Source organism: Ovis canadensis, chromosome 26, assembly GCF_042477335.2.
Source record: "Ovis canadensis isolate MfBH-ARS-UI-01 breed Bighorn chromosome 26, ARS-UI_OviCan_v2, whole genome shotgun sequence".
Lineage (NCBI taxonomy): Eukaryota > Metazoa > Chordata > Mammalia > Artiodactyla > Bovidae > Ovis > Ovis canadensis.
The window spans coordinates 31,663,909-31,676,825 of record NC_091270.1 but is presented as its reverse complement, the minus strand read 5'-3'; the positions used below and the strand labels follow the sequence as shown (position 1 = coordinate 31,676,825).

The 12,917-nt window shown below is 43.3% G+C and overlaps 1 protein-coding gene across 2 annotated transcripts in view; it reads right to left on the bottom strand.

Moving 5' to 3' along the window:
* The window catches only part of FAM149A (family with sequence similarity 149 member A), a 39,453-nt gene extending 27,932 nt beyond the window's left edge, over positions 1–11,521 (bottom strand). Inside the window, exon 1 of one of the 2 annotated variants that reach the window (XM_069573283.1) lies at positions 9,786–11,521. In XM_069573283.1, the coding sequence (XP_069429384.1) occupies positions 9,786–10,492 (707 nt within the window). In that variant the 5' untranslated portion in view covers positions 10,493–11,521. Of the gene's footprint in view, positions 1–2,865; positions 4,087–9,785 lie in introns of those variants that run through there. The other variant, XM_069573284.1, reaches the window with a different exon arrangement.
* Positions 11,522–12,917: the final 1,396 nt, after the last annotated feature.

Below are 12,917 nucleotides of genomic sequence, written 5' to 3'. Positions count from 1 at the left end.
TATTCTTGCCTGGAGAATCCCATGGACAGAGGAGCCTGGTGGGCTACAGTCCATGGGGTCACAAGAGTCGGACATGACTTAGCGACTAAACTACCACCACCACCACCACAGGTATAGAACCTGCTTAGGTCAGAAATCACTGTTTCAGTGAACAATATCTAGTCTGCGCAGTCAACACAAAGTTTCACCTCACTGACACCCTCCATGCATGGTGCTTTCAGCTTGGCAGGTAATTAGGGGTCAGGGACCTACATACCTTACTCCCAAACCTCACAGCAACCCTAAAAGGTGACTACTTATTTGTATAGAAAAGGTAACCCTTTATTAAAAAGCAGTCTAAACTGGAAAATGATATTGTACCAGCATAATTTGTCAGATGATTAATATCACTACTTCTCTGCTGTAGAAATTCTAAGTGTGTGTTTCTTTTCATTAGAAATTGCATGTACAAACTCTTCATCCATAAACATTTATATTCAATATTTTTATATTCTTATAAACTGCGTCTTTGATGAACAATATACAGTTGTTGCTATAATCTTAAATACAGAGGGGATTAAATTTGGTTCTTACAGCAGAGAGGGCTAGCAGCGCCAGCAAATTCAAATCATCTAAATCCAATCAGGAATTAAGAAGATTTAAAGCTGGGTTTCAGTTCCTATGAGGCTGGTCTATTTCCAGTTTATAAAAACTTCAGTGGTTTTTTTAAAATTTATTGTCCAGCTCTTCTAGATGCACTCAGGTGCTGGTTTTCCTAAAACAACCTAGTTTGTCACTGTTGGAAGTAGAATGAAGGAAATTTTTGTACTGAAATATTGTACAACGTGTGATACAAATCTCCATTCATCTCCCAAGGGAAAATACACATTATTATCCCTAATTCTTTTTTTTTTTTTTTTTTAATCTTTTGGCCACACTGAATGGCATGAGGGATCTTAGTTCCCTGACCAGGGATGCAAGACTCACTCCCTGCACTGGCAGCTCGGAGGATGAATCAGTGGACTACAGGGAAGGCCCCCGTCCCTCCTGCCTGCAATTCTTTAATGCAAGAACAATTCGTTGTTACTTATGGTGAAAACAAGATTGCCTGCTGCTTTGTAGTCAGTTTGAGGCAAAAACAGAGGTTTCCAAACAGGGACAGGTAGATGGCTTATGTGTATTTGGAGTTCACACACACATACACACACACACACACGATGCTAAACTCAAAGTGTTCATGTTAAGCAAAAGAGCAACATTAAATACATTAAATGGTAAAGAAAAGTACTCCATTCCTAAACTGAATTTCATGTTGACTTTGAATTCACAAGAATTACGAGCTCTGAAACATTAAGACACATTTCCATTAAGCACAGGTCAATCCTTGGCTAAAATAAAGGTGAAAGCACATTTTCCTCATTATAAGCAGAAAAAACCAAGGTATTATGTAGTAAGGTGTTCCACAGAGGGTTGTGTTGTTTCTGTTTTTTATAACACTGAGCTGAGTTACTGTTGAAGATTACTATACAAATTTTCTATGGAGAAAAATTTCTTTTTAACTTTTCTTTCTTGCTTTGCTTTTATTTTAGTCAACTGCCTATTACATGTATTAATGTCAACCTTTTATATTGGGGTATAGCCGATTAACAATGTTGTGATAATTTCAGGTGAACAGCGGAGAGACTCAGCCGTACATACACACGTATCAGGTCTCCCCCAAACTCCCCTCCTATCCAGGTTTCTGCATAACATTGAGAAGAGTTGCCTGTACTATACTGTAGGTCCTTGCTGGTTATCGATTTTAAATAAAGCAGTGTATACAAGTCCATCTGAAGCTCCCTACCTATCCCTTCCCACATCCTTCCTCCCCCCAATCCCCTGCAAATATAAGCCTGTTCTCGAAGTCTCTGAGTCTGTTTTGTAAGTAAGAGAACAATTTCTTCTTACCCACATCTCACCTAAAATCATTGTCCTTCACCTCGGTCTCAGTTGTGTGAAATCTGAACCAAGAAATTTAGGACTAATTTTATCAGTAATTAACATTTTTAAAAATAGAGTAGGGAATTCTCAGGTGGTCCAGTGGTCCAGTTAGTGCTCTAACTGTAGAGGGCCTGGGTTTGATTCTTGGTGGGGGAGCTAAGACCCTACCAAGGCTGGATGGTGTGGCCAAAAATTAAATTTCTAATTAAATTAAATTAGAAATTAAATAATAGTTTTACCAAGACTATCCCTTTCACCTCCATTCCCATATCTTTACAGTTGTCAATATTTAATTATTAATATAAGGCTTCTTCTAAACCCTTTAAGTGAAACGGCTAATTAAGAAAATGCTAATGTGTACGTTTTCCCCTTAGCAAAGGCATATCCAATTGCTTCTCCTGTTATTTTTCCCCAGTAAGGCAATGCTTGCTAATTATCTGCCTTACTTATACAAATAAAATATGATTTACTATTAAATATACACAAAATAATTTATGCGAAACACATACATAATAAAGTAAAAGAGAGATGACAACAATTTTGCTTTAAAGAAAGGAAATGCTTTAAAGAAATTCTAGCGTTATAATAAAAATCATTTGTTATCTGTGCCTCAAAGTGGACAAAAGTACACTTTAATTTTTGTGTCCTTATAGTATTACTAGGAATATTATTTTGAGAAAGATAATTTTACTTATTAACATGATTTTTTATTTTCAAACTCATTTTTATTGGAAAGAGTACAATTTCTTAGAGTCAGTTTGTTTCAGAAAAAATGCTACCGATTTCCTTAGAAGTAGATTTTAATCCTTATTACCATCTTAACTCTTTAAAAAACTTGGCTACACGTAAGTGTGGGTGATAAAAATCGACTGCCTAAATTGGAATCTTTCATTTCCACATACTAACCGTCTGAGTGAGACCATTTATAATCCTTTCTGAACCTCAATTTCTTCATATGTAAATGGAAATATAATTCCTTCCTTGTGTGTGTGTTCTGGGGATTCATGATAACGACTGTAGAACATGCAGACAGCATCTGGTACCTGGTAGACAAGGAAATACCAGTCATCATGCTAAGAACCTTGGCTCCATAGAATAATACATATTTGAGAAACAGCCACAAAACTGATGCTTTAAAGCAGTGAAACACTGTACCATGGGGAAGGTGCCTGGCCAGGAAGTTAATGAGGGCGGAAATCCATCCAGCCCATCATTGGAAAAGTGCTTCTTTTCTTATTCCCAAGGGCCAGTGGAGCCCTGAATCAGCCTTTCAGCACCAGGGAGTTCCTGTAGGATGTCCTTCAGGAAATTGACGCAGAAGCACAAAGGGCAGACCTCAGGGGTAACAGAGGCTGACCGATGATGTTACGAGGTAAGGGATCAGAGGGCGCTGATCCTTGTACACAGCCTAGGTGGGCTGGTAGAACCCCAGAGGGAGGCTGTGTGGTGTGGGTTGGCATCCTCCTGGAAGTCCTGTGACAGAGAATGTTGGTATGAGAGCAGTGGGCTCCTCCTAGGGCCTCCCAGAAATACCACAGAGTTAAGCGGGGAGACCTCTAATTGGAAGGGCCTGTGTAGATAAAGGCATGGGACCTGCATTATTACAAAGGACAAGATTACGGATATCTCAGTATATTCAGCAGTAACAGAGGTTATTAAAAAACAAGTGGGCTCCTTCCCCACTGATGAATGCCCTGGTCTTATGTAAGCCCCCAGAATGAGGCTCAAGTCTAAGGATAAAGATGAGAGCAATCCCAGATAACTGGGCTTTCATTTCTACCAGGGGAAGAAAGTGAGTTTCAAATGTAAATTAAACTTAAAAAAACTTAATGGGTCATAGAATTCCCTCCTATGGGACATGATTCCCTCCAATGCAGTTCAGAAGGGATTAATACATCTGATCGTTTATTAGCCGTAAGTCAGGGATTCTTCCAAACAGACTACAGATTGGCAATAAGAGAAGAAAGTATGTCATGTCTATAAATTTCCTCTTAAAAGTTCCTTTAAAAACAAAAAACACATTATCTGTACTTGCAAGTTATGCCTTACGAGAGAAACAACTGCCATCAAGGGCTGTGAATGAGCTCTGATGGGATACAGCATTGGTGTCAAACTTAAAAAAAAAAAAAAAAAGGCATTAAGTGAGAGAAACCGCCTCCTTCTGGCCACAGATTATATCCCCACAGCCAGGGCTCCCAAAAACTTTGTGACTACAGCATATTCTTGACTCTAGATTATTTGAACAATCATTTAAAGAATGTCTTCTTTAATCAGAGGATACTGTTCAAACATTGCTTAGCCCTGTATTTTAGGAAGAGTAAAATGCTAGTGTGGTCATTCGGCTGTTTTTTTCCCTCTTGGTGTCCTGAAATTTGCTGTTCATTGTGGTTTACAAGTGTTTAAGTAAAGTCTGCTTCAGTGCTTCTCAGGCTAACATGTGCTTACAGGCTTAGTCACTAAGTTGTGTCTGACTCTTTGCAACCTCTTTGCAACCCCAAGGACTAATGTGTAGTCTGACTATTAAATTTTTCATTCCTACTCATTGTGGATGTTATAACTTTTACGTATAATAAAAATAAATTATTAGAAGGCAAAATGGAAAAAAAGATGCACAAAATACGAAGCCCAAAAGTTTTATCAGTCAATAGACATAATGTTACTCCGTCAATTGCTAAAAACTTTTCTAAACATTTATTCTCTCACTCTTTCTTTGTTTTCAAAGGTTATCATTTTTAATATAATATAATTTGGGAAGGAGTTTGATGTCCTTTTAAAATTTTTTATTTATTTATTTTTTTTGCCATACCCCATGGCATTCAGGATCTTAGTTCCCTGACCAAGAATCAAACTAATGCCCCCTTCACTGGAAGCACAGAGTCCTGGACCACCAGGAATTTGTCCTTACTTTCTATACTTACCATGGAATGGTAACCGGTAACTGCTAATAACCAAGCGTTACACACGTTAGTTATTACATTACATTAGCTATGACATTAGAAAATGTTCAATATGTGTCTTTTAAATACACAGCAGAAGAACATAATAGCTCAAGTTTAGTTTTTGAGCCTTCAAAGTAATAAAGTAAAGAAGATAATTTAAAGCTTAAAAACCTACTGTTTAAGATGTTAAGAACAAAATTCTCTTCTTGGGTTTAAGCAAATGCGAGGCATGAATGCCCAAGTCAGATTCATTACTATTTTTTAATGAAATTTATGGTCATCTGACTGTAATAGAAAGTAATAGTCAAATGACAATTGTCTACTGAGCGCAGTTTTCATCCCTGTGGGAATGCAAAGTCCCAACAGAAAGCACTACCAACTCTGGGAAAACTCCAAGACAAGGGAACAGAGAGGCCCGAGACAATTATTCTTAAAGAAGGACATTCCAGGGACTTCCCTGGTGGTCCAGTGGCTCAGACTCCAGCCTCCCAACACAGAGGGCCTGCGTTCCATCCCTGGTCAGGAAACCAGATCCTGCATGCCACAACAAAGATGCTGCTCCTACGTGCCACAAGTAATACTCAGTGCAGTCAAATAAATACTTTCCTTTTTCTTAAAGAGGGCTTCCTTGGCTCTCTAGTGGTTAAGAATCTGCTTTGCAATACAGGGGACACTGGTTCAATCTCTGGTTCGGGAAAATCCCACATGCCATGGGGCAACGAAACCCGTGGGCCACAACTACTGAGCCTAAATGCCGCAACCACCGAAGCCTGTGTGCCTAGAGCCCCCTGCTCCACAATGAGAAGCCACTGCAATGAGAAGCCCATGCTCCCCACAACTAGAGAAAAGCCTGAGCAGCAACAAAGACAGCACAGCCATAAATAAATACGTATTAAAACAAGACATAAGTACATTTAAGTTTCCTCTGGATTTTTACAAGATTAGGGACATATGAAAGTGTACTGTAATGAAAATATTTTCATTTATTCATTTAATAAATATTTATTAAATGCCTTTTGTGGATGTGTGCTGTCTTAAATGTCACAAGACAAAGAGTTTATAGTTTAAAAAAGATATGATGTACATATAAAGAACACATCATTGAGTAAGCATGTCAAGGGCTATATGAAGTATTGGCCATGTATGCTTTGATTTGTGAGGCTACTGGTTACTCTGCAGTGTCTCTAAAATTTAAAAGTTTGATCCCCGGGTGGAAAATACATTTTCTTCTAGATACTGTACAGCAATCAGTAGTAATACTAATTAAAGTAGCCTGTATCTTCTGTAAGTTTTGCAGGGAAAATGATGAAAGATTAGAGTATACTTTTATTTGTTCTGCCTAATAACTGCACTAAAAGATTCCATCTATTACAGTCAAGAGGATAAATATAAATGAATTTTTGTCCCTCTTTTCTTCTCCTGGAATGTATTCTTCAATGAAACATACTTTTCTCTTCTATTTCTATGCCAAGGAGTAGATAAGAATCAGATGCGCTCAGTCACTCAGTCATGTCTGATTCTTTGCAACCCCATGGAGTGTAGCCCTCTTCTGTCCATGGAATCCTCCAGGCAAGAATACTGGAGTAGGTTGTCATGCCCTCCTCCAGGGGATCTTTGCAACCCAGGGATCGAACCCAGGTCTCCCACGTTGCAGGAGGATTCTTTACTATCTGAGCCTCCAGGGTTCATTTCTCTATGTTAGGCACTTAAAATATTATTTCAATGAATTTTTGGAACATCTGTATGAGAAAAGCATCATTATTATCTCCATTTTATCAATGAGGAAACTGAAGAGCTTGCCCAGAATTACATAGTGAGCAAATGGTTTGAGATTGGAATTCAACTCATTCTGCCTGAAGAGTCACCCCAGCTCTGGACTCACATGAAGTCCCTGCATTCTTTTTCACTGGCAGTCCAGTTTACAAGTCCTGCAGGCAACTATTGTGATATTTCCACACTTACAAGACTTTTAACAAGGGAACTCAACCACTCACAAAAGCAATGACTGTACATTATCAGCAATAACTTTAAAAAGATAGAAATACTTTCCAACCACATGAAGTTTCAATCTACCAGTCTTCACAAACAACAGTTCTCTATCTGCCTATCTTATCTACTGATAGAAGTTCTTCTGTTCACAGATAAAGAAAGAATGTCCTTTAACAAGGTGATAATTGTATAGCTCAAACCAGAAATGCAAAAGGAGGTAGTGATGAGGGATGGGGAGACGGGAAATCAGGGTGAAGGAGGGACAATGTGTCTATGAAAGACACAGGGAAATGACGGTGAAGTTGACAAGTGCTGGCTCACACACCGGGGGGTGTGGGAGAATGGGGTAAAGGAGGCAACTCAGTATCTCCGCCTCTGGTTTAAACGTGTCACTGGAAAGAGCGAACCCCTCTTCTGTGGGCTAGTCATTCATTTAATCTGTGACTCAGAGATCAAAACTTATGCGATTACACAGCACCTCAGTGAAAAAGAAAAAGGCTCTGAACTAAAAGAAAGTTTGCATATGTCCCCACTGAAATTAATTTCAGTATTTTTAATTTTAGTAAAGGCCAAGAACAGAATCAGGTCAAAGGTAAGATGCATAGATTTTCCAAAATATATAAATTGTGAAAGAGGACTTTTCTTTGTAAATGAGTGGTGGTCTTAAAATTAGATTAACTGTTTCTCAAGATTTTCTTACCTTTGTTTGACATGTATCTACATTCTCTTTAGTTATGCCTTCCCCCCTCTTCCCTTTCTTATTCCTACTTTAACCACCTTCCACTCTTCACATACCTGGCTTGAGAAAACCAAATATATGGTTGTATTATTAGTTAAGCAGGCTAATGATTAATAGCAGCTATCTGAAAACAAATAGATAAGGTGAAAATTGTGCAATTTAAATTCATTGTTGAAGGATGTTTTCTTATTCAGTGTTATAGTCAACCCAGATGTCCAGGAGGGAGAAAATACATTTCAAGATGCAAAACGTCTGTAAGATCGAAAGAAAAATTTCTTTCTTTCTTTCTTCCCCCTTGTCCCTTTGTAAATTTCATGATTAAAAAAAAGAAATGAGGTATGAAAGGAAGGGAATATGACTATTTGTATATGCAAAAAAATAAATAAACAACTAATGTACTCAAAAGTGTTGTAGGGTGTTCCACAGAGAGAACAAACAGCATAAATAGGAAGATCCTTGAACATACATATCTGTGCCTATTATTCCTCAAAGCACTTTTATAAAATTCAGTGTCTGCCCTTTCAGGACAATTGGATATCTCTGCTAATGCAGATTAGCATACTGTAAATAGTGCCAAATACAGTGTTATTCAAAAAAGTATCCATTGAGCATCTTTGGACAATGCTAACATAGACTAAAATGTTCAAAAAAGAAAACCACACTAGTGCTTTCACTGGCCCTGTTTCAGTGCCTGCTGAAAAAAGGACTGACTAGAGTTCAAGATCAGTGTGTATATCTGTTTGCTCATAAAACATTAATTGCATAAATGTTAAGGACCAGTAGCCAATGACAAAGGTCTAATTCCTTAGGCATACGTATTCTAGCCACTTGCAGGCATGCATGCTCAGTCGCTTCTGTCCGACTCTTTGCGACCCTATGGACTATAGCCTGGCAGACTCTTCTGTTTGTGAGGATTCTCCAGGCCAAGACTACTGGAGTGGGTTGCCATGCCCTCCTCCAGGGATTCTAGCCACTCATCCAAATGCAACTGATTTTCCTTTAGGGGGAAAAATCAGTTAATTCATTTATTTCATAATACAATAATTTAAGTGAAAAGAAACAACTTCCTACTTAACTGCTTAACACTGAGATGAGTGTCACATGGCTTTGTGAAAATAGTTATTTGAATTCTGAATGACTTAGAATCAGTCTTAATGCCAAAGCTTTCCAGTCCATTTTTGTGGGCAGAGGAGAGCTTTTCTGCTAGCAGGCCTGACCATTCTTCCTTCACTAGACTACAGTGAAGAAATCTACATCCAGGAACAGGACTTCATGGTTTGTGCTTGACCGGTTCACTACATTTGCCCTTGCCTGTATCCTTTTGTGAAATTCAGAAGGCTGAACATCTTTATACCCACTTAAGAAAAGCTCTATCTTCTGCTCATTAATAAAATAAAATTTGCCTGACTTCTGACATCCACATTTTACAAGAGGAATGTGTGTGAGTTTGTGTGTTGAGGGAAGTGTCTCCCAATTCCCATTGAGATGGTCCCCATGAAGTCAGTCAGTGTTTCCAGAGTATCTCAAGGTCCCATGGCAAGAACGCAGGAGCTCTAGGATACAAGATACAACAAATCCATTTGTGTCAGATGATGTTATGCATACATAAATTAACTCCATGTCTCATACAAAAAAAAAAAATCCCACTTAAAGGGATGAGAATTGGAGTTGATCCTTGACAAAGGGGGTGCCATGAGTCTCACCATTTCTTAAAATGAGAGCTGCCTGTGTAGGAACTGGGTTACCTGCACATCTGTTAATCTTGCATCAGAGAGGACTCAAAGGCTCCTTTGTAAATCCTTAAGGAAACCAGACTCTCTGAAATGATCTAAGAGGGAAGGTTTCACCGAGAAAAGAAACAAAATGTTGCCCTCCTTTCCTGCAAGCCCTGTTTCATCTTCTCTCCCTCCCTGATGGTAAACACCAGAGGATTATCTCCCAGAAAGCTGAGCGCAAGCCTGTCACAGCCTGTATTTGAAAAGAACAGAAAGCCAAGGAATCAGGACCCAAGAAAAGTGCAAGGAGGGTGATCCAGGGGAGTTAGTGGGAGTGGTGGCAAATAGCGCCGTTCTGTAACCCGGCGCCCGGCAAGGTGGCTGTGGCAGGTGGAGGGGTGGGGTCCCCAGAAGGACCTGCCTGGCCCCGGCGGGACTACTCACCCTCGCCGGCCGTCCTCTGAGTCGCTGTCCGAGGCCCACTCCTCGCCGATGTCGGGCAAAGTGAAGAACAGGGTCTTGGGGCCAGGCCCGGGGGGCCCCCGAGCGCTGGGCTCTCTCTCCCCAGGGCAGGGGGGGCGAGGGTTCCGCGGGCTCGCGGTCACACTGCTGCTGATGCTGCTGCCCGCCGAGCCCCCGATGGACGGATACGCCGCCCAAACCGCGCCGGGGCCCGGCGGCGGCCGCGCCACGACCACCAGGTGGGCGGGGGAGCCCGCCGAGCTGCGGCCGCCGCTGGAGGGAGCGGGCGGCAGAGCCAAGGAAAGGGGCAGGGGTGAGGACCCGACTTTGGCTGCTCCGGGGCTACTGGGCAGCGAAGCGGGAGTCTCCACAGCCTCTGCCGGGCGGCCGGCAACGGAGACTCGGGCGTGGGGGGCGGCGAGCAGGGGATGGAGCGCGACGGGCGTCGGCTGCAGCAGGACCGAGGGCCCCCGAGAGCTGGACGGGGAGTCGGGGGCCAGGGCCGGGAGGACGGTCAAAGTCCGGGCCGCGCTGAGCGAGGTGCCCGGGCGGGAACGCGCAGCCCCCGCGTCAGCAGCGCCTCGCGAGGGGCTGGAGGAGGCAACCGGCGAGGGGGCCGCAGGGGGCGCCGTCGAGGTCTTGAAGATTTTGGCAAAGAGAGACCCAAGGTCCAACACTGCGACCTTCATGTCCTGGCCCTAGAAACGCCGTCCTGGTCCTGGCTGTGGCCCGAACCTCAAGTCCACGCGGAGCGGGGCTGCAGGGCTCCATCCACCGCCGCCCGCAGGGCTCGGGACGAAGAGGCCCTGGGCCCGGGGGAAAGGGGGAGCGCGGCGGGGCCCGTGGGGTCCCCTCTAGTCGCGCACCCCAGGGGGGCCTCTGATGCTCTCTCCTCGCGGAGGAAACCCTCGGGGCGCTCGGCCCCGCGACTCCTCGGCCGGACCTTCCCCGACGCCGGGTTGGCCGCCCTCTGCGGTGAGCAGATCCTTCTCTGCCTTAGCGCTGCTGCGAGACTCCGAGGGCAGGGGTCACCGTGCCCACGGGGGGCGACTCCCGCAGCCGCCGGTGCCACTGCGGGCGGAGGACTCAGACCCTGGCCTCCGGCCCCCGAAGAGACCCCGACGGGCCCCTGGGACGGCGCAGGCGGTTGCTAAGCTAAACAAAAACCCGGATTAGCTCACTGCTAATTGGGCCCCAGACTGCAGCCTCGGCTGCGTCTACAATAGACACCTGGGTCTCCTCCTTGAACCTCGCCTTAAAGGAACACTCTCCAATTTCTCCATCACCCTTAGAACTTCACCAGATTCGCAGGACTCTGGGCAAAATACGAAGTTTGAACACAAACCTGGAAACCATAACCCTGATTCCAAAAGATCTGGGACTTAGCCAAAGGCCAAAATGAACCATGGCCAGCTCTCTGATAGGCGGGAAGGTTAATAAGAAGCTGTATTCAGATCATTTCTAGAGTATGAGCTTCCAGGGTTTAAGCCTGTAATCATCAGATTGATTCTGAACACAAGTAATGTAACTTGAAGGGAGAGTCAGCACAAAGGGTCATTGCTGAGTGAAGCTTGATTCAACTCACCCAGTTCCTTGGGAGCTGCACTTGTCTGCTGCCACCTCTCTGGGTTTCTAATTTTACAGGCCCAGGACCTTCATAGCTGAGCAACCTCTTAGGATGGAGCCCCAGTAACTTAACTCATAAAATACTGATGTGTAAATCCAACTCAGATGTGTTAAGTAATAACAGCTGCAGTGTTGTCTGCTCTTTCTCTAAGAGAGGAATTCCTGTTGAGGTCAAATTAAGTTGAGCACAGAATCAAAGCAAGGGGAGTGAGTCATATATATGATATATATTTCATATACAGAGGGCAGCAATGTAGGAGCAAATCACCCTTCTCCATGAACAGCAGGGAATTCACCCACCTGTCTTCAGCTCTCTAACTTTAGTTATTTCTATGCTTTCATTACTAACCACTTCCATTATTGCACAGGCCTTTTTTTACATACATGCTATTATTGTTGTATAGCTGCGAAGTCCTGTCCAACTGTTTTGCGACCTCATGGATGCAGTCCGCCAGGCTCCTCTGTCCATAGGATTTCCCAGGCAAGAATACTGGAGTGGGTTGCCATTTTCTTTTCAAGGGATCTTTCCCACCCAGGGATCAAATTTGCATCTCCTGCATTGGCAGGCAGATTCTTTACCACTAAGCCACCTGGGAAAGTGAAGTCGCTTAGTTGTGTCTGACTCTTTGTGACCCCGTGGACTCGCCAGGCTCCTCCATCCATGGGATTCTCCAGGCAAGAATACTGGAGTGGGGTACCATTTCCTTCTCCAGGGGATCTTCCTGACCCAGGGATCGAACCCAGGACTCACACATTATGGGCAGACGCTTTAACCTCTGAGCCACCAGGGAAAACCGCTTTAAATACTAAGATACTGTCAATAAGGCCAACAGAAAAGTTCCTGCTCTTTCAAGCCCCAGCCTTGAAGGTAGTTTGTCTCTGAGGTGTGTTTGCAGGTAGCCTCTCTCTGTTATGGGCTGAACTGTGTTCCCCACAAAGATACGATGTAGTCCTAACTGTGTGTGTGTATGTAACCTTAGCTGGAGATATTAATAGGATCCTTACGGATAAAATCAACATAAGACAAGGTCATTAGCATGGGCTCTAATCCAATACCCTTAAGAAGAGAGATCTCTGAACACAAACACACAAGGAGAACATCATGTAATGCCAGAGGTGGAGGCTGGAGTGAGGCAGCTGTAAGCCCAGGGGTGGCAGTCTTTGAAGGCCAGCCCCCGGAAGTTAGGAAGAGGCAAGGAAGACCCTCCCCTGCAGGTTTCAGAGGGGCTTGGCTCCACTGGCATCTGTTATCAGACTTCTAGTTTCTGGAACTGTGATAGGAAACATTTCTATTGTTTTAAATCACCCCGTTTGTAGGACTTCCCTGGTGATCCACCTTGCAATGAAGGGTGAAAGTGAAAGTCACTCAGTTGTGTCCTGCTCTTTGCGACCTCATGGGCTATGCAGTCCATGGAATTCTCCAGGCCAGAATACTGGAGTAGGGAGCTATTCCCTTCTCCAGGGGATCTTCCTAACCCAGGGATTAAA